Source organism: Pleurodeles waltl, chromosome 5 (genome assembly GCF_031143425.1).
Source record: "Pleurodeles waltl isolate 20211129_DDA chromosome 5, aPleWal1.hap1.20221129, whole genome shotgun sequence".
NCBI lineage: Eukaryota > Metazoa > Chordata > Amphibia > Caudata > Salamandridae > Pleurodeles > Pleurodeles waltl.
The window spans coordinates 685,681,670-685,704,745 of record NC_090444.1 but is presented as its reverse complement, the minus strand read 5'-3'; the positions used below and the strand labels follow the sequence as shown (position 1 = coordinate 685,704,745).

Genomic DNA, 23,076 nt, shown 5'->3' with positions numbered 1-23,076 from the left:
CCCAAGACCCTGATGTAGGCAGGGCTGCAAGGCATCTGAATACAGCAAACTCTTTTTAAGCAAATATTAAATGGCAGCCTTTTGTCATCTGTTTTCAGGATATCACCCCCTGGTGTGTAAACACTTCTTCTGATCGTGCAAACAGACACTTGGGTGTTTAAAGTCCTGCTGAGCGACTATTTGTTAGAGACAGGCTTCTACTTCCATTTTATCAGTCAAAATGAGACCTAAGAACGGATACATGGGTGATGAAGCCAATGCTTAGAACTGGCAATGGGCAAGAATGGAACTTAATGATGGTGGACATTTCCACTGCAAGTTGCAGCTCTGGGATTGCCCCACCTGGTCACTTTGTTGGGATGTGAGACACCACGTCTGGCATCTAGTCAAAACCTGTCACATCCTCTAGACAATCATTCGTCACTGAAGAGCCCACACCCACACAATCTCAAAATATTGAGCAGATATTAGATATAACAGTGCATCACTGAGTGGCATGGACTGAACAGTCTATCCCAGAATAGTACAATTTTCAGTTAGGCTGAATATGCCTGCTCCATTAGGTAGGATCAGAGATCTAAAGGAATGAAAGCTTTCAAATGACATAAGATATTTGTTTCTGCTGACAGTTTCAAACTGTGCTCAAATTCCAATGCTCCTTCTCTTGGAACTTTGAAGTGCATATAAACGCTGGGGTTCACCATGTTACATTCTGAAAGACCCCACTTAACTTTTGTTCCAAATTTCCATGTCATCACTCGAAACTCAAAGAGGCTGTATTCCAAAAATGATGCTGCCTCCACCACCTGCCTGGATCCCTTATTGTCAATATCATCTTACCATAAAGGAGAAACAGGCAAAAATTCACTCAAACAGAAATTCATTTAACGGTTTACAAATAGTAAACTCTTCTCATGCTGTCCAAAGTTCAAAATGTTGCTTTTGCATGACTAGCCAGTAGCCTAAGAAGTCAATTGTGATTCTTAGCCTTCCACAGTGTCCTCACATACATTTTATGGTCTGATTGTACTATTAATATTTTTTATGATTGTTTTGCCTGCTCACGGAAAGGTGGTCCCTTGAGAAAAAGAAACGTAAATGAAAGTTTCAGAAATACATCTTAAAAGTTAAATAAATTAAAACAAATATTCACAGAAGTCAAATTATATGAAACTGTCAATAAGTATTTCCTATTAAATAATGTATTCCTTAAAAAGACACACAAATAAAATGTCCATAGTGTTCTGAATACCTAAGCCACATAAAGTGCGCAATTAAAGACCTTGGAGTTTTATAATCCAACAAGAAACTGCCTTAATTAAAAGTAATAAAATAGTGTCTAACATTAGGATTTTAGGATTAAGTTGCCTAAAATGGTGCATTAAACTATTATTTGTCTCTATCAGCCACAAATATTAATCTGGTAATATTCTCTTACATTTGTTTTTAAAGCTGTTCTTGTTGGTTTCATAACAGATTTTTGTTTTACTAGAGCAGTGATAAAGAATTTCTTTCTAGTTCATGAGTGATTAACTTTCACAATGAATTATCCAGTGTAGACATTAAAGTCTGTCAAGTTTTCATTATCTGACCAGCTACTTATATTCCAGTTCCAGTGAGTGATAATTCCAATTGGACTGTCTAAATGGACATACACTGCATACAAATAACAACCTGTTCCACAATTTCCCCTCAACCATATTGTAATGGCCGATTAACCTAAATGGAATACATTAAATACCATGTAATAAAATGGATGGGGGTAATTGTCTCTTGTTGTTAATCCTGGGTCTCAGTGTTTTGCTTTCCTATACTGTTTCCAGTAATTGATTACCCATAATCCATATTTTTATGCTGCGTGATTGGTGTTTTGAGCACACCAAAACTTAAATTGTGTAATGTTAATATATAAGCTAACTGAATTCATATATATTTCATAACTATTCATTTGTTTGAGACTGTCTTGATCAAATCAAATAAAAGGAAGTTTTTTGAGCATACACTAAGTAAGAAAAATACTTTCACCATGGGAAAGGAGAAGGAACAGACCAAAGAAATGTCCTCAGGGTGATAGGATTTCGATCCTATTTCTTTTTAAATTTCTAAAGCATGCAGTTACCTAAAGGGGTGCTGGTGCTAAAAATGAAAGTTTGTGTATGGAGAAGACAACAGTCCTAGATAACGACGAATGACAATGAGAGTTGTTGAAACAAAAAAGCTTTTAAAGACCTTATGGAATCTTCATAGTTAGGGTTCTGCCTGAATACCAGATGGAAGTTTGTCAAGCTCGCACTGTAATGACAGAGAAAGCTTGTCCACCACATCTAACCTTATAAAATTTGGGAACAGAGACCTAATTGGTGGAAGAGGAATGCAGCAGCATGACAGGTCTGCGTTGGATGAACATATTAGAAATGTATTAAGGCCGGCGGGTAGGAACATGGACTTGTGACAGAACCAAAGACCTTTAATAAGGCTCTTCTTCTGAAAAGCCAATGTACGGTTTTAAGATGAACTGATATACTTTCATAATTACAAAGGCTGAGTAATAATCTTGCTGAAGCATTTTTAGTTTATCAGCTGTCCATGCATTAAATAAGCAGGAAGCCCAACATTTAGCACATTGCAGTAATCAATTTTACTGATGATCAAAGTTTGTATGAGCGGCTGTCTGCATGAGCAGTGGTATGGTGGGGAAATTTTTCTTAAGAATCTTCACAGTAAAAAACAAGCAGCTGCCAATAATTTATTATGGTGCTTGAGGGAGAGTTTGGAGTAAAAAATGACACCCAAATTCCGTGCTTTAGTAACTGGGTTAGGACATGTGCTCAAAGATTACAGCCACCAATAAGGGGACCATCAGTAGGCACACATAGATACAAGACTGCATCAGCAGGTCCAGAATATTGCTTTTAACTATTACAGACCTCTATTCCTTAAACAAATGTTGAGCTTAGTTGAATTTAAACCAACATCTCTGTCTTATTTCATCAAAAACACATGAGAGTTTCATGTGATAAAAATTCCTCTATCGATCATGTCGAAAGCGTTTGTCTGGTCAGTGAATGCTGGAAAGACAGAAGTATGTTTTTTTTATTCACGTACTTTGCTATTTACTTTTTTGTTATTAACCTACTTGTCTGCTATTAATTGTTGTTCTAAATAATTGTCTGTTGTGGATTAGAAGGGATGATATCTTGACTGCTCGATGAGGACTTTGCTGCTTTCCTCAGTCCATGTGTTTAGACCACTGAATAAATGTTTTTGAATAGTTTACTGATTGTGGTAAGTCAGCGTTTGCAAATATCAACTCCTAGATATATATTGCATCTAAAGTTACTTGTCAGTGAAAGACTCCCTTACTTACACAGTAATTATCCCAAATATCTTACATGGCTATGTACCAGGTTGACCAATGTTATATAATATGAAAGCTTGAAGTAAGCCTTCTATGATGGCAAGTTTGAGCAAGGCCTATAGTTTTCATAGCAGATTAATATGCTAGAAACTTTTTTCTTAAGGAGTTTGATCACAGTATTTTTCAATGTTGATTGAACAGTTCCTGAAGGTCTTTGGCTATAAAATATGTAAGGGTTGAGGGTTCAAAGATGGAAGAGATTTTACTCTTGTTGAGCAATGCCACATATTTCTCCAATGGAACTAGTACAAAGTGGGAAAGCACACTTTAGCGAGTTGCCAATGGCATATGGTTTACAGCATTTGATGGAGTCATCCCTGGGTTGGACTATGGATTCAAGATAGTTTGAATGCAGTGTCCTTAAAGAGAGCAGTAATACTTTTCCAGAAATTAGTAGCTAGATAGCTCACAAGAGGTTTAAGGAAACTATCTTTGTTTTGAAATTGTTAGGTTTCTGAACTCCTACCTTCTGTAGAACAGTGCTAACGTTAAGATTAATGCAGACTAGCCTGAAGCTGTCCTACAGAATTTCACTGCTTTGTTAAAAGGTTGAATTAGATGCTGACATTGTTGATGCACCGCTGATCTCTGGGACACTGCAACATCATATTGGCATAGGTAACCCCACTAAATTACTACTAAGAAACCCCTCTTCTTGGCTTTAATCTGCCTCCAGGAGAAGGCATGGAGGTGCCTATTTGAATCAGCATGTATCAAGAGGAATAGTGATTCATTTGAGGTCATTTGTGAAGAATATGGCGAAAGAGCCGGACCTTCTTATATCTACAAAACTAAATAAAATTTTCATTAAATAAAACACTTAATATTTGAAAAAAGGCATACCATTCAGGTGTATATGCAAAATAATGTACAGTAGGGTGCTGCAAAGTTGATATGGGTGACAGTGCAGTGAATCAAACTTGCAAATATAGCCCTGGACAGTGGCAAGCATGCTGCCTTCCAAATACATGGAGTTCCAATAAAGACAGTGATAGTGTCACAGTCTGTTTCATTCCAATACAGTTTTCGCTGTCAGGCTGTCCTGTCTGTGATATAGTTGTTTTTTATAATGAAAATGTGATTTAATCTTGTAGGTATAAGCAAGTTAGCTTCAATTATGCACTTGTATGGACTGCTTGGACTTCATTGGCTTTCTACAGGGAAAACAAGAGTAGAGACAGAGAGAATGGAACCTGCTATACTTTAAAGCACCACACAGTCCATGAAGATATGGAGGATCTTATGAGTTGCTCTCAGTGACTATGTCTTTCTGAGATTAATTTTTCAATAATAGTCCGTTAACCTGTTGCCCCTTTAGTACCTCAGCAGTACATGTCCTTTATAGTAAATTGGTAACATAGGTTGAGCAGAATATCAAGTGTCAGGGTTGTAAGAGGAATAAGAGTCACTTAGAGGAGGAGAAACTGGATAAGAGAAGAATGTAGTAATCCTTACATGGTTTACATCTGGTTACACATCCTTTCAAATTTGCCAGCAGGGAATGTTCTTAAGAGTCACTTTTAGAAGGAGGTGTCATGCACATAGCATTGTAGGAACGCCTCAGGATCATTAGTAGCCAGAGTTGGTCCCCTGCTCCTCCTAAACCTGGTTGACTGAAAGAAAGAGTGAGAGTTGATAAAAGTGTTATTGGATGTTTCCTCTTGATGTTGGAAATAAACTTCAACATATGACTTATGAAAAATCCTATTCTGTTAAGCGGACATTACAGGCAAGTAACTTCTTTCTTCAGAAGTGATGTTTTTTATAGAATGCAAAATACCGCAGTTAGTTTTTGTGGTTTTTGCAGGAAATATTCTTGATTTTTGTCTACATATGCAGTTTTGTACCAGGCGTGTTTATGTATTCTGTCCTGTGTGACCAAAAATAATGGGCCTCTTGTCTCATTTCAGTACTGATCCGTGAGGTGGTGGGGAGGAGATTGGATGGGCCACCAGCTGAGAGCGATATGCAACAGAAGGAGCTTGAGGAAGATGCACAGCAGATAGTGCCTGAGGTAGATGCACAGCAGTCAGTGCCCGAGGTATATGCACAGCAGTCAGTGCTCGAGGTAGATGCACAGCAGACAGTGCCCGAGGGAGATGCACAGCAGATGGTGCCTGAAGGAGACGGGCAGCAAATGGTTCCAGACACAGATTCACAGCAAGCATTGCCTGAGACAGATACTCAGCAGGAGGATCCTGAGAAGGACGTGCAGCAGACAGCACCTGAAGATCTGCACAAGGAGCCTGAGAGAGATGCAGTACAGAGGCAGCCGGATACACTTGGACCAGACTGATGGGAAGGTGAAGAGCATACATCAGATCATGAGGTAATGATGAAAGAAAACTACTCAAAAGCATTCCACAGTCGCAGTATCTTCATGAATTTATAAAACCTCTTTACATGAATCTGCTGTGAGCATTTTCGTTCAACTATATATTATTTCATAATGTTAAAACTAATTAAGCATGGCCGTTTTGTGCATTCTGGCGTGAATAGGCAGGTCAAACCCATCCTCTTGGAGTTTCATGCTTAATCTGGTGCAGGTTAGATAAGAGATTATAACACTTTCCCCAGCCTTTAATTTTCTATATCAATGATTCACCTTGACTCACAAAGAGAAATGTAGCCGAGATTTAATTTTGTTTTCACCCCTCCCTTTGCTGTCTTGCAAATGCACAACCTCTTTATACCAAACATTGTGTCCTATATTTGGCTCTGAATAAGAAATAAAATGATCTACAATGTCTAGACTTACAGTGATGTTTCTTAAATGTTAGCAATTCTTCCTGCTTGTCACTGACACTTCGCAGTGGGAATAAATTGCTTAACTCTGTGGCCTGTGCTTTTCCTGCAGTATGGCACAATTTAGAGACACTTTTGAAAGATGTTTACAGAAGCCCCGAAATATTGTTTTAGGGAAAAAAGGGTTTCAACTCTTTGCCGGTGTGACTAAATACAATTTCACAGGTTTTTCATTTGGCTGATGGTTGAATGCCACATGCTGACTAGAAACCTAAGTATTTAGCCCTACAAGAAGACATCTAGTGCTGAATTTTATACTTTAACAATTCACAATTCAAAATCGTCAATGGCTTCTTCCAAGCCCTAGTTGGCCTTGGCATTATAAATAGTCATATTTCAGTACTTCCTTGGCCGACTCACTTTCCTTTGCAGATGGATGGAAAATGTCTTGGCCAGCAGACAGAAAAGTGTTCTTAAAAAGAAAGTTGCCACATCAAGACCTTTAGAGCCCTATATGTGTGAGGTCTACCCCCTACTGTTGCATCACCAACTCCCACACTACATTCCTGCTACTCTGCCTTCTCTACAAGAAATGCAGATTTGCATCTCCAGTACTTCCTCTTTTGGAGTATCATGTATAGTATTGGTGTCTTCCTTTCCCTAGAGGGCCATCTCTCATGTTTTTAAAAAGAGATTTTCTTATGGAATTCCATTCACACCTGAAAATTGTCCTTACTTTTTTCAGCCATGACCTCATGCTTCCTTTGCAGAACCAGCCTTCAATGGATGCTGAAGAAACTATGCATTCAAACGTGAAGGCAATGGGGTTGCCGCCCATTGCACGGCTGCAGAGACTGGCTTATCGTTCTTATGGTGCTCTAAGCGCTTATATCGATTCTGGTGGTTCTTGAAGATGGCACAACGCTGCTGCCTTTGTTTTGGTATGCGGCCCACAGTTTACGTGACCTGCACTATCTAGTTATTTTTCCTCTTGGCGCCCGGAGCCCACGTATCTTAGATGTCGCAGTCAGTGTCCTTTGCAACCACAGACCAGGAGTTTCCTCTGAATACATTGAAGTCTGTCTCCTCATCTGTCTGTAGCGGCCATATGTTGAGCAGCTAGACATTCCTGTTATTAGATTGATTTATGGTGCCTATTTATTTGGTCCCTTGTGGTTCAGACTGTTCAGTTGTATCGATTTTGATTGCTAATTGTCTTTATGATGATCCTTATACTAAGAAAGGATTGAAACTTTATCAACATTTCATGCAGAGCTTTTTCTTGGAATTTAATTTGATTACTCTGTTTTGCAGTCATCTGAATTGTGACTTCAACAATATACTTTTAAGTCATATTTGTTACTTTTTTGTCTGAGCACATTATTATGTATTTCATTACCCAATATTTTTGATTAATATTACAATTCCATTTGTAATCTAATATATTAACATTCTAGGTTAGATTTAATTTAATGTCTGTTATTTTAATTAAATTTTCTCTACTGCAGGGACTGTTGTTCCCCTAAAGCAGTGATACTCAAAGTACGGCCCGGGGGCCACATGAGGCCCTCCTGACATTTATATGCGCCCCCTGGTCAACAGCAGCACTGGCACAAAAAATTGTAAAATAAACTGGCAAGTATTTATTTAGAGCCTAATTGAAGTTAACAAAAAGGATTAACTAGGGTGTTCTGAAACTCTTAACTTTAGAAATACCTTCATTATTAATGCCATCTTTCAGCAAAAATATAAAAGTATTATCTGTGTGAAATTAAAACTGTGCCTTTTATTAACCTGCAGTACCATTTCACCTTAGTACACAACATTATATCACTGCACTGAGAAGTATTTTTTAAAGTCATAGTTTTCAAACATGAATTTAGAAACTTTCTTCCCCTTCCATCCCCCACGCCCTGACAACAATGTGAACTGTGAACTAAAAGGCAAGTCAGTTGTTATGTGAACTCTTTGGGGAGGCAAGGTTTCTATAAAACATGAACAACATTATAGTTTATTAAATCAGACACAGAAGGTTGTATACAGCATACATCCTGAAGACATATTTCAAGGTTTTTATATGTGATGATGAAGAAAAACGAAAAAAGGAGGCAAAGTGAAATAAAACATTTGCCTAGGATCACACAATTTGGTTAAGTGGAGAAACCGGGAATTATACCCAAGTTTCTAGTTTCACATTGGGCAAGTCAGACCCTAGATGTATATGCTTCACTTGCACTACACGCACTTTACCACTATCCCTCCCCACATTATACCCAGCCCTCCAGCCGCCACCATGCTTGCAGCAATGTGGCCCTCGGTCACATCAAAGACCAAACAGTGCAGCCCCTGGGAAAATATTTGTGAGTACCCATGCCCTAAAGCACTGAGGTTTATTCAGTCCACTCAAATCCCTAAAAGAATACTTGTATGAGTTTTCTATTTTTTAAGCAGTTGAAGCTCATGCCTCATTTGTTACACTTGCTTCCCTCAAATTGTATTTTTTTGTAAACATTTTTTTATTGAAGATGCAGAGCAGAAAAAAAGCAATATAAATAGAAGGCATATAAATACATATAAATAAATACATATAATTTATCTCATCCATATATAAAAAACAGCAATTGCTAATTAGGTTCATTAAAGCCATCCTAAAAAAGAAGTAAAGTGTAGGTAAAGTGCAGGAATTAATCATGCTTGATACATATCGCATACAATCGGTGCTTAGCTATTGCCTAGCCACTGTGTTAGGGGGGTCCAAATTAATTTACCAATCTGTCTACGGGCACGACCCTTGAGCACGTAAGAGCCCATCTCGAAATAAAACGTTGAGCATAGAAGGGCCAGCCAGTGGTTAAAAGTCGGTGGCATTGATTCCAGCCAATCAGATGTAATACAACAGGCCACTGACATAGCTAAAAACAAAAACCTCTGTTACTGGTCTGCATGCCCCGCTCTATCCATTCCTAACAATACAAGTTGAGGAGTAATCATAACATTCTGATGAATAATCCTAGACAAAACCTTGGCCATATCAGTAAAAAATTCATGTAGTCTACTACAGCTAAAAAACATATGTACTAAATCGGTAGGTTTCTGATATAGGCCCTGAATTGCCCTGATAAAGCCAGGATCTATATTAGCTTTGAAAAGCACTGCCCAAAGATACTCCCAGCTCACCCGATCAAAAGCCTTTTCGGCATCTAATAAAATTAATGACATAGGGGCTGCTACAACCTGGGATGCATCTTACATGGCAATAACCCGCTTCATGTGGCCAGCGGTCCCACACCCATGAATTAACCCATGTTTCCATGGGGAAACAAGTCAGCTAATTACTCGACTCATTCTAGTTGCAAGAATTCTAGCGTACAACTTAGAGTCTGCATTTATCAATGAAATAGGGTGATAGGAACCTGGTAGTGATGGATCCTTCTCCTTTTTTAAAAATACAATAATATTAGCATCTAGCCATGAGCCCGGCGCCTGTACTCCATCCTGTACTGACATAAACAACACCAGGATGTCATCTTTCAGTTCCTCAAAAAAGGTCTTAAAAAATTCCATTGGGATCATATCAGGCACGGTAGCTTTCCCATTAGGCAAAGAGGCTAATGCTGCTATGATCTCATCCAGCATAATAGGAATAGCCAGTAGGCGATTCTCATCTGCCGACAGCCTTGGATCTGGCGTTTCACTCAAATACTGGCTAATCCTCTCTTCTAAATCACATGGGGTTGGTTTTCTTGCTGATACAAAACAGAATAATAATCCTTAAAAAGCTTTTAATATCGCCAAATCCCCCCATACAATCTGCCCTTGGTTGTACTTGATAGTGATAATGGCATCCCGGGTCACCTTCTGTCTCGTATTATATGCAAGTAGCTTGCCCACCTTCTCACTAAACTCGTAGCTTCCTGTCTGCGAGTATGAGCTTTAATAATGTCTTGATCTAAGTACATCTGGGTAATCCTAGCTGTCATAATGGCAACCTGATTTAAAGTATCCTGTATAGAAAGATTATTCATTGTCAGCCCCACTATCTGCCGGTCCAAAAAAGCCAACTCCATCTGAGCCGCATGTATAGCTGAAGTACGTTTTTTTTCCCGGTTTTGGGCATAGCTCAAGTTTCCCCACGAACAGCTGCTTTTAGGGCATCCCAAAGCACCCCAGGAGGAACTGTGCCCCTGTTAAAACTCAAGAACTCTGGTATCTATTTTTTCAACCGTAACACATAAGCCGAGTCCAGCAATAGTCCCCGATCAAAAGACCAGGGTTTAAGATGTCGCTCTTTGTGTAGGACAAAAATTTGTGCTACCAAAGGATTATGGTCAGACATGACTCTAGGAAACTTTTCGACAAAAAGCCCTTCACACAACGGGGCTGACAAAAAAAAATAGTCTAGCCGGACAGACTTCCTGTGCGGGTGAGAAAAAAGGTATACCCAGGGTTAGCGGGCGTACAATGCTGCCAGGCACCTACAAGACCATGGCTCTGCATTAGGATCTGTAGAGCTCTAAACAACTTGGTTTTCTTCCTGAATATAAATCCTGGTGCTGAAGGAGAATACTAGTCTCAATGTGTATATTCAGATCACCACAGGCAATTAGCAGCAAAGGCCAAGCAGCAAGCTCCAAATTCAAGGTATTAATAACATCCAGATCATCAAGGTTAGAGCCATAGATTGAGCACAGGGTAGAACTAGATTGCCCCATTATACACCCTAAAATCACTCAGCGCCCCAGATTATCAACCCTTTTCTTACCCACCATAAGGAGATCATGCTGTGCAAGTACTGCAACTCCTTTTGTTGTGGTTCCTTGAGTGGTATAAGCCAATAATTAGAGGCCAGGAAAATCCAACAAATATTTTTTAGTCGGGATAACATGTGTCTCCTGTAGGCAGATTACATCTGCCCTTAATGTTTTTAAACCATGGGGAACAAGACGCCTTTTCGTAAGATCATTTAACCGCATATATTTAATGTAGCTATACGGAGATTATTACAGTGCCCCATTTAAGGCTCTAATGTTAGCAGCCATAATCAAACAAAACCTAATCATACATGGAAATAATATCTTCAATGCCTTACTGTGTATCTTTCTGTGCATCTTCCTTACTTTATCACTACCCGACCTACCCAGCCCCACCCCCCACCCCCCAACCACCAACCCCCCCATACCAGAAGCGACTTCACCTCTTCCCCCACACCCTACCAGATGAGACAGCCAGACTGAAGGTCTGTAAGATGGACAAGACCCCTCCCCTCGGAAGCTCCAAACAACAGCACCTTGGTAAAAGACCAAGTGAACAGCAACATGGCCCCCCTTAACAAAAAAAGGAAAAAAACACCCCAGGATAGTTCCTCACAACAAAAAAGAAGATAAACTAACCACCAAAAAAGGAAAAAGAAAAAACAACTAGCTGTTAAACGACTAAACCAATATCATAGAGTATTTTTCCCCTTTTTATCCCCCCTTTCCCCCTCCTCCTCCTTCCTCTTTTTTTTTTGTTTTAGCCTCTTGAAATCAGTTAAGTCAGAGATTGCAAATACTCCTTGGCCTTAATCTCGGACGAGAACATACGAATCGTGCCTTTATGTATTGTCTTAAGGCAAGCAGGAGACAATATATAAGCTTCAGCTCCCTTCTCCTGAAAGGAGCTAATCAATTGTCTCAAGCGCCATCGTCTCTCTACTGTAGCATAACAGAAATCCGGGCGGGAATAAAAAGTACAGCCCTCGCAGTTAATCTTGGAATCGGGGCAGGCTTTCTCAAACATTAATTGGCATAGCAAGTAGTTACCAAAATAGGCAATAAAGCCCTGGGCTGCTGTTGATTTGCCCCGGTTACTCCTGCCGTTGCTTCTTCAGGTACAATGGGAACCGATGGGCTCTTTGTATCTCTTTCTCCCAATTCGATCCAGCCTGTTCCGGAAATGTTGCGTTAAATAGCCTAACTATGAAGGCCCTTGGGACCTGCCCTTCTGCTCCTTCTTGTATCCCCAGTAAACGCAAGTTGTTGCTGCGTTGCCGGTTTTCAAAATCCTCTATTTTCCACTGGATATCTGAGAGTTGAGTATCATGTATGTCAGTTTGTTGTACCACCCCCCCAATTCTGTTTCTAACACATTGGCCCAGGACTCGATTGTAGCAATCCGCTCCCCTATCTCTGAGCCGGTCTTCGCAATCTTGCTTACTGCTACTTGTAATTGCTTCGTGGCCACCCTAGCTTTCTTGCTATCACCTTGAGTCTGTTCATGTTGCGCCGTGATGGTTTAGTAAATAAGGTGCAGAGAAGGGAGAGGAGCCTCTGCGCTCACAACATCAATCCCGGAACCCGTCAGGCCCACAGAAAGATCATCCAGGCTATGCTGCAGTTGTTGAGTCCCTATATAGTCACACGACATTGCTCTCACCCCACGTGCATTTTTCTTTTTTTTCCTTTTCTTATTAGGCTCCATAAACTTGTCCAAGTTGGCCACCTCACCTCTCCTTTCATGACATTTGATTGCAGTACGCCTCAGCATGGAGGTAGGAGGCAAGGGGGCAGTGGAACCATTATAAGTCTCTGAGTCTGTTAAGGAGCTAATACTGGCATCATCCGGATCCCTGGATTGGTCCGAAAGGGAATATAAATTCTCTCCAGCTTCGCCTAGAGCAAGGCAATCCTCCTTTCCCTGCCAGGAATTGCGTGTGGCCCCGAGAGTACAAACAGGGGCCCGGAAGTCTGCACCTGCCGGTGGATGTATTGCCACTGCCCGATCACAGTGCGCTATCTCAGGATCTTGAGCAAGCACTGCATTACCCAAAGGGACGGTACCCTGTGGCTGCTGACAGCTCCTTCCCTCAAACAATATTGACTGACTGACCTTCAACACTAGAGCTAGGAACTGAAAGGTGTAAAGATGCCAGTGAAAGGCCCCCAGCAAAATTGCTTGTATCCAAGGGCACATTACCATCAGCATCAACATCAGCCTGGAGCAGCATCTATTATATGAAAAAGGTACAAGAAGCGCTGGTTTGCAGCCACTGTCACCCACCTCAGCCACCACTGCCGCCAAATCCCGAGGGCATTCAAAGTTGGTAGACTCTGTGGGCATACTGTCCACTGGAAGAACTGAATTTAGAGGGGTTTTGAACATTATGGGCATAGTCAGCACACCCCCATGTTCTCCAGCAAAATTGGCATCAATTTTCGACTTACAATTCCAGTCCCGTGCCGGAGAAGACCCTGGTGCTGGCTGTCTGTCCTCCGGAGCCCCCTGGCCTCTTAGAGCTTCTTGCCTCCTGACATTACCAGCACTTCCACTCCTGGAGGCACCCCCCGAGGCGGGGGTGAGAAGGTCAGCAGTCCTGCGGCCCGGGCTTTCACTGGCTGCCACACACAAACTTCGGGCCCATTAACTCCTGCTGGCCAAGTCGAAGTTGAGAGGAAGAGAAAAAGAAAAGAAAGTGTCAAAAGGCTGCCGTTACGACCGTTGCGACTATAACAGCTCGCACGGCTGTCATGGCTCACAAGCCACTTACGGCAGGCACAACCCTGAAAAATTGCAGCGAAAATACCCCCTATTAAGTCGTCGCTCGCCTCCCGCATAATCTTCTGTGGGGGGGCGGGAGGTGGAGAGAGAGCCTACAGCCGTTAGCAAGTCTCTGCCGCCATCTTGTCTCGAGCACAAAATCCGTCAAGCTTCCCTCAAATTGTGTAGTTGATGGATTCTGTTATCTTGGCCATTGTAGAGGTAAGATAACCCTTCTTGCTCAAGGAAATGTAGAGCATATGAAGGCAGAAGATCTTCTTTTCAGGAGAGGAACTATCTCTTCATGACCTTCAACCAGGTGATCATATGACCATTTTTGGATTCCTTAAAGAGGATTGTGGCAGGCTTCGGACGGTACAGAGGGTCTGAGTCTTATATCAGGTGAAGGAAAGTTTGTTTTATTTAGTTTTAAACTAGCACACTTGTCTTATTTATGAGTTTTGGAGAGTCCCCTGGTTTCTGTTAATCTTCGTGTCTTTTGGTTCTTTCTCTGGGTCCGACGGCGTCTGGTCCTTGGGCCTCCCGGGAAAACCGGAAAATAAACAGAGGAGAAAACCTGGGTAAGTACGTTGTGGGGCGTCTTTGTGGGTTTCTTTAGTAGGGGTACGTGCAGGGAGGGACCTCTCAGGGTGTCTGGTGGTGAAGGGTATTCCACTGTGAGGGTGAGGAATTGGTTACTTGTGGCACGTTCCGCCCCTTTCTTTAATAGACCGAACTGTGCCCCAAAAGTGCTCCCCAGTGGCTCAGTGGTGCTCCCCCTGGCCCACCTCCCCGGTTCCTTTCCCCTGTGCCCCTATTGTCTTTCTTGTGCCCCTTTTCCCTAGGAGGGACCGTACCTTGAGGAGCCACGACCCTCCTGGGCCGTGGCGGGCTCCTTGGGTCGTCGTTTCTCGTTCATCCAGGGGAACGGGTTTGTTTTCCTCTCGTCTCTGTTTAGGATCGAAGCTCTCTCCTTCTTCTTCGGCGTCCGCACCTCTCTCCACTTCCGACTCTTCCTGCTCTGTGTCTCGCGCGAGTGCCGCGGAGTCCGTCGTCTCTTTTGGCTTCCTCGTCCTGAACGTCGATCCTGTGACGTCCGACGGCGTTCCCATGGGAACATCGGAACGCGGAAGTGACTCGAGCGAGCCGTAATAGCGGCGCCAGTTCTGGTAGGAAGAAGACGCGGTCGAGGAGACCCGTCTACAAGCATACTGAATGTGGCTTTTTCAGTCATTAGTTAGTCATCATCATTTCATTATTCAAACTACAGGGATATATTTGTGGTTTGATAGGATCCAGAATATTCTTTTTAAATAGATATTTATCATTAAAAATAAAATTAAGTATTTTCTCTCCCTTTTACACAGTGGCCACCATGAGGGGCTGTATCGTGAATGGAACAATGGCCTTTAAGGCAACTACTTATCCAGCATTGACATTGCTCTGCCCCAGTCTACTGTCTCAGTTCTATGTCTCAATCTGACAGAGAGGACCCCTGAACACTGAGGCTCATTTTCATTTGTGCGACTGAAGGCCTTTTTTTACTTTGTTTTATTTCTTTTTAATGTGAGCTTCATGGTTTAACTGTTTGAGCTATGGTAAGTGGTTTCCTTGTTTAGACATTATTCTAAATCTGGAATTTCCAAACACCTTGTGGTCTCTAGTGTACAGGGCTGCTGTGATTTGTTAATAGACCTAATTAAGTCTGCCTCCCACATATTTTATACATTTCCAAATGGTGTTCCCTTGGGTCTGTAGTGCCCTATTAAGCCAGGAGGTTGGCTGTCTACTTTCTCCTATTACATTGAAACGTTTAATGGGTCCAGGTTGCTCTATCGTTATCTCCCCACTTGCTATTTAATAACCCTTTTAATGTCCTATTTAAATCTATTACAGAGGTCATCATCTGCCATTAGTGTTTCAAATGTAATCAGGGTTTTCTCTTCAAATAAATGACCTGCTGTAGTGATCCCTGTTGATTCCCAAGTAGTAGGTTCTCTGGCAGTATAACATTAACTTTTGTTGGATTATCCCCTCTGTGAGATCTGTGGGAGCTGGAGTATAGGCCGTCACTTTCTTGGTTTTCCAAATTGAACATTCATAACACCCTAATGTCACCCTCTCCAATCTAAGAGTGCTTGCATTGTAGGTCTAGGATTATGGTACAGGTAATTTAACATGCCATTCTGGAGTTTGGCTTGGTGGATGCTCATTTCTGAAATGTTGCTATCACTGAGCCAATGAGCACTCTGTGACTGCTGGTATGCCACACAGGGGCCTTCGAACCCTATGTCAGAAACTTATTGGAGGTGCATGGAAGGTGCAAAAGAACTAGTAAACACCACCAACATAAACCAGGCCCTTGATAATGGAGGCAGACCCGATCGAAGAGGAAGAAATAATCCAGCAGGGTGTGTTTTAAGTAAATGCAGAAAGAAAGGACCCGTATTTCTTGATAGCAGCTGTAAAAGCATCTGTTAAATTGTGCAGTCCATTAAAGATGAAAAAAATCCAAAAATAGGCATAGATACATCAAAGAAATCAAGGAGCCTCACAGGCAGCTAACGTGTAGATTGTGGGCACAACTACTCAATGAAGGTGTGTCACATCCAACACCTGCAACAACCTACAACAGGTAAAACCAATGTCAAATCGTGGAGAATTCCAAATCAAGGGAACAAAAGAGAGATTACTGTCCTCTTTCCTCATACTAACTATTCCTATGCACACAGATTGGCCAGGAACGAATTGGAGCCTGACATCTTCAAGTAGGCCGGTTCCAAACAAGAGCAAACACACAGAACAGAAGAAAGCAAAACATTGACTAAATGTAAGTGCAGGCTTTCATAATTCAGTAATGGAGTTTCCTGGTAGATAAGGTAATAGAAGAAAGCCAGAGAGGTGGGCAAACCAGAACTGATGTTCTTCTTGAGGCGTCCTTCTGATGACATATGCCTGACTGAGGAACAACCTTGCTGGAGTTGCTAAAGTGTTTGCGGCCTGTAGTCGGGGGCATATCTTCAGGGGAGTGTTTGGGATATTACACCCTCCCCAATATATTTTCTGATGAAAAGTTGGGTACTGGTGCTTTCAGGCGGATATGGTGAGGTGGATTTTGGATCTCACCTGGGATGTTTGCATGCACACAGACAAAAACACACACACTCTCTCCCTCACTCTGTTTCAAAAGTCTTTAAAAATGTTGGTTATTTTACAGAATAATGTGGTTTCTCTGAATTATTACTTCTACCAATCCACACTCAGCTCCCTTTCTACTGCCCATTAAGCCCTTTTCATAAGCCCTGCTTGTCATATAATGTATTTTAACATTATATGCCAGCGTGATTGATGGAAGCCCCCCTCCACCCCTCCCCCACCCAAAATCCTACTGACCAAGCTACGCCCCTGTCTGTAGCCTTCTCTCCAGAAGTAGTCCTTGTGTTAGGTTTGCTCATGCTGTTCTTGGTGAGAATCCTAGACAAGCTGTTGTGCTTCTTTGCTTTCTGAGCTTGCGTTATAAAATGTGAGTATAATAATTCCAAATGAAAAGTCAGGGCTGAAAGAACAGCCCTATAGCATTTCTTAACTTAAAGATCTGTCTCTGATTGACCTGGCCTGATTTGAATCACTGCTAAGAGCACTAACATATTACCAGTTGTCAGGGCAGTTCTCTGTGGCCTATATTACTTGAGCCCACTTAGCAATAATCCTTGTAAGAAGTATTGCCTGTTGTCCCTGGAGATACAGGTAACACATTAATGGTAAGCAGTAATTATAGTGTTCAGCTATTGTTTTGACTTTAAGGTGTAAGACTTTTATTCATTATTATTAATGTTCAACCCAATAATTAAACTGTCTGGCTTCCCACAGAGTAGCAACGATTCATTGTATAGTTACTATCTTTACTGGGCACAGCTTAACATTCTCATGTTTAAGCAATGCAACCTTGGTGCTGTGTCTGTTGTACAGGAGTTGCAAAATGTTCGGTTTAGAGTTATGTTTATTTGTTGGTTAGCCTATGACTCTCCTTCCTCTTGCCATTGTAACCATCTGGAGCTGGGTACACAGCACACTGGTGTTACTGTCTTTCATGAACAACCTCCACCACTGTGCCGAGGTAAAGAGGGAACTTCACAGATCAGCAACAAGTGAGGTGACACTCATGCTGATCACCCACAGAAATATGAGACCATTGTGGGATAAGCTAGAGCACCTCTCCCATCCTGCACTTTCACAGTGGCTCGTCCTGTAGGCCTCAGGTGCTCGTTCCTTCTGCATTTAATAGCTGGGCACAATGATGATTTCTCTGTTGGGGAAATGTGGCAGGAAGTGAGACACCTGGATTTGGTGATCATAGGGTCTTTCGCTCAACAGCAGCAACATTTTGACCTTCGCAAATTTTAATGCAAATATTGGTCCTCATACAAAGTAGACGCAGGTGGGCCATTTAGTCTTGAGTTGAAAAAACAGGGCAATCATACAATAGACAACAATGGCCATTGGTGTGAGACTGTTCAGTCAATTGAAAGTGGGCAATTACTTCAGATGTTTGAGGTGCTAAAGGGGACCAATTGAATTCAAGTGTTCCTTTTGTTCAGTAAAGTTCAGTGCCAGTGTAAGGAGCGCCTCATGCTTTTTTCAGTGTCTCTGCTCCTGCGATGGTGGTGTTCATCCCATGATATTGCATTGGAATATATATTTCTGTCCTAGGTCTCCAGCTAATCAGACGCTGTTGCTTGGGTTCAGCTATCTTTGTCAGAGCTGACCACAAGGGCTAGTGGTGTCAAGGTGCTCTTTATTACCCATTTTGTTGATGCATTTGTTTATCCGGTAGGACACACAACAACCTAACTACAGTGGTTTTTGAAAGGAGAGGTGTAAATAGTGCAGGGTCATGCAGGCAGACAAGAAAGCTACCTAAAGGGCATCTTCAACTTAAAGTCTTGGAAAAATACAAAGCTTAGTGACACAAACACATTACATACACGCACATCTGACAAACTGAGTAAAATAAAGAGTCTATTCATGTCCCAGTGCCAAAGAGGGCCGGTTGGCTTGATTCCCCAACTTAAAGTGCAGATACAATTGGTATGTAGAAGAGGATTATTAATTAAATGTCACCAACCACTGACCTGGTTGGTGGACACGCCATGTTAAAAGGTGGCCCTTGTATGAATCCTATCTCCAGCATAGCAGGGGGCTCTACTGGTAAGCAGCAGGTTCCAAAACCTTGCACTTCACTTGCTGGGCGGTTCTCAGATGTAGTTAAAATAAGGAGATGTGGGTCACAAAGCAATATGTTTGTCCATGCAACCCAAGACGTGTTTCCATGGATACCAAATTGCAGTGATGATGACAAAAAATCCACTGGTAGAGCTGGAAATCCCCACAAAGGCTGGAGGGTAAAAGTAGCTGAATGATGAATAGAAACGAACAGTCCATCTATCAAAGAGAGTTACACTAATATTTTTTTTAATGAAATGACTCTATAGTCACATCTATACTTTGTGGGACATTTTTGTGCTACATCCTATATATGCTACAGGAGTTGGGGAGAGCCCATAGTACCGGTTATTATTATTCTGACTTTAGCATTCCTACCTAACTCCACACTTTCTCATTTAGCGGAATTCTGTAAAGAGTCTGGCCCCCATTCCAAAGTCCATTGTTATCCCAAACAAGACTTTGCCCCAAAATTGGGATTCTGAATTGTGTGGTTATTATTGTACTCACAGGTTACTTCCTACATGATATTCACCAGTTAAAGTCTAGCGGATTTGTGTGGTGACAAACCTCATCATTTGAGTTTTCACAAATCTGAAAGGTGGAAACACAGTATCACTACATTATCTCATATTCCAAGGTGCAGAATTTGGAATGATGCAATAATACTGCATGTAGTAAATACTGCAGTCACCAGTATCTGTATTTACCAGGTGTGGTATTCCTACACTAAAAGAGAGTGATATAGTAAGAAGACACTTCACACATAACCTTTCCTATCTGTGTCAGATTAAAATTAGAAATGACAGTTTCAGCAAGCTCATGAACACTAGTGCTGATTGTGTGGTACTGTCCTCTGCTTGTTCTGAAGCATTCTGGTAAGTGACACCAAATCCCATAAGAAACCTTTAGTAAATTAATTTTGTGAAAATAGCTCTGTATGAGTTGACAACATGGCAATGATGGTGATTTCCGTTTTGTCTTCACAGAAGAAGCCAGTGAAGAAAAATGGGCTTCCAGTAGAAGAGTTCAAGAGCAAATTGTTTAATGTGAAAGTATATATTTCTTTATAGAAGTGGCAATAAAATAAAAGACTTATATTTTCTCTACATATTTGTGACTGCCTTATACACTTCACAGAACAAAATCAACGAAAATTACTTTCACTAGGTGTTCATATATAAAAGGTATAGATATGCCTTCGGGATGAATATGTTAAGTCATGACTATATAATGTCCGATAGGCTGACTGTCTATTCCACAACATGAGTAGGAAGAGTATTAACAGGTCATAGACGAAAGTCACATTGTGCAATGTTGTAGTATTTATCAATGTTTAAAGGTAGAAATAAGTGCTAAAAGATATGTTGCAAACCAAACATGAAATTCTGTTAAGCATAATTCCCTCTGGATGCTTTGTAATGCATTGGGTCACAAGGGCCCATATTTATACTTTTTTTTAGCACCGCATTTACGTCTTTTTTTGAGCAGCGCAGACATACTAAATACAATTGTATTTTGTAAGTTTGTGCCGATTTTGCGTCAAAAAACGATACAAATGCGGTGCTAAAAAAGTATAAATATGGGCCTGTATTCGGTATAAAAAGTCATAATCTGTCTTGTATTCTGTAAGAAAATACCTGGCCTGAATAAAAAATATTTGCAAGACCGTGCAGTGGCATCCCTAACAATAAAATGTTTATTATAATGCATACCACATTTTCTTGATGTACAGAACATATGATACAAAATTGTGACATTATAAACATTGAAGATAGCATAAAAATGTACCATTATTACAAAGACTGAAATATGGCAGATACAATAAAAACAAGCATATATGACATTTCACTGTCCCTTATTTGCTCACATTAAACTCTTCAAATCCGGAAGTGCTCATAATTCTATTTGGTGTTGCACCAACGTTCGGGAACTCACTCTCACTGGACCATAAACATACTGTGAAATATACATACTTCCAATCCTGTTGCAAAGCCAACCCATTCTTTACTGAGACCACCCCTCTTATAAAACTAGTGTACCTGTTGAAAATTATGCCTATTACCCTGGTGTGGTGAGTGCTGTAGGGGTGTGATAGTTTATTTAAAAAAATGAACGTTTGGGAGACTGAAGAAGAACGTCAATCTGTACCTTTCATATTCTGACTTCGATTAACCAGAAGAGGAAGAAAGGGTGCTAAGGCCTGTCATCTATAGGTTGTATTTGTGCTTATTTGCCATCGTGAAGTCCTAGCGTTGCTTTGGATTTGCAATGTACCTACATAAATTCATGCCAGGTCAGATTCACAAATGTTTTTTGTATGTGCTTGTGGAAAGGGTCTATTTTTTGTGTGTGCACAGTCGCAAAGGTTCACATGGGCAAACTGTGATGCATGTGCACTAAGGGGCATATTTATACTGTTTGACGCTAAACTGCGCTAACACAGTTTAGCGCCCAAAAATATACCGCCATTCCTGGACGCCTGCTGGGTGCCATATTTATGGAATAGCGCTGGCCGGCGTTGAGGCCGGGTTAGAGTCATTATAAATGATGCTAGCCGGGTGGGGGAGGCGTAGGGGGAACAGAGGGTCTAGCGTCAAAGGATGACGCTAGTACGGGCAGGTGCATAAAAACTGCCTCTGACCAGACTAGCATCATTTTTTTATGTTAAAACCTCATGGACATGACTCCTGTCTTAGTAAAGACAGGAGTCATGCCCCCCAGCCCAATGGCCATGCCCAGGGGACTTATGTCCCCTAGGCATGGCCATTGGGCACAGTGCTATATAGGGGGGCCCAAGTTATGCCCCCCTACAGCACTTAAAAAAAAATTTCACCTCTGCTTACCTGGGATGGGGTCCCCCCATCCTTAGGTGTCTTCCTAGTGTGGGTAAGGGTGTACCTGGGGCCAGGGAAGGGCACCTGTGGACTCTTTCCATGGTCTCTGACCATGGAAAAAAAACCACACGTCCCCTAGCACCTGCCCTGACCCACGCGTTAAAAAATGGCGCTAAGCAAGCTTAGTGTCATTATTTAAGGCCACCATCCCCGTGCTAGATTTTAGCACGGGATAAATATTGCGCTAAGGCCATATCATCATTTTCTGCATGGGAACACCTACCTTGCATATCATTGACGCAAGGTAGATTTCCACGTCCAGAAAATGACGTAAACTCCATAACTTTGGCGCTAGACGTGCCTAGCGCTAAAGTATTAATATGGAGTTAGGTTAGCGCTGAATTAGCATAAAAAAATGATGCTAATTCAGTGCAAACCAAGTATAGATATGCCCCTAAGTTCCTTAATAAGCAACTGGTAGATGAGATACTCCAGCATAAACGTGACAGATATCCTGGCTGCCGTATTACAACTGTATTAAAGCATGTGGCACTTGTAAAGTGGTGGACGTGACATTCACCACGTTTTGATGGAGTATCCCATCGGCCTGACTCCAAATAAGGCCCAGATTGCTCAACATACAGACACCTATCTCTGCCAAAATGTAAACTTAAATGGAAGTCAACTGTGGACCCCCCATTTTTGTGTGCATCTTTCTTTCACAGCTGACGTGCACAGATGTACAGAGGTGACTTCCCTCCCCTATAGGAGCTCTTAGCTGTTGCTACACTCCCACAGTAAAAAGAGCAGTGCAGGCAAAGGCCAAATATGTCTCAACTCTCAAGCAGGCAAGGATGCGGTATTTCCTCTCTCCCACTATTGGAGGCGGCCTGGGAATGTATTCTGTACTTACCTGTGGAAGCAAATGTGCCACATAACTAAAACAGCGGTTGTCCTATAAGTTCCTTTAGCAGATTCATTTATACATATTGGGTAAAGTATGAGGATAGCTTGAGCCTCATTATGGTATGTTTGTATTCTCATTCCCAATAAGGCTGCTTTAGATCCAAATTATGGGCATTGTGGGTGAAAAGAGGTATTCCTAGATCTCACTTGTTGTCTAATCTGTCACGAATTCACCTCTTTTTCTGTTACACAGCATTAAAGCTTCTCATACCTCACTCTGGGTATTATTGCATATCAGTGATACACAAACACACTGATGCTATTAGTGTTATCATTTAGTTATGTATCTAACTCTTTTTTCAACGAAAATTCAGATTTTCAGAAGTACAAATAACGGTTAGATAAAAAAAAGTTAAATAACGGTTTAATGAC

General features: G+C 41.4%; 1 protein-coding gene across 1 annotated transcript in view; it reads left to right on the top strand.

Moving 5' to 3' along the window:
- Positions 1–20,747, top strand: part of RSPH3 (radial spoke head 3) — a 78,451-nt gene extending 57,704 nt beyond the window's left edge. Inside the window, exons 8-9 of the mRNA XM_069234592.1 lie at positions 5,329–5,747; positions 19,891–20,747. Of these exons, the coding sequence (XP_069090693.1) occupies positions 5,329–5,714 (386 nt within the window). The 3' untranslated portion in view covers positions 5,715–5,747; positions 19,891–20,747. The remainder of the gene's footprint in view (positions 1–5,328; positions 5,748–19,890) is intronic.
- Positions 20,748–23,076: the final 2,329 nt, after the last annotated feature.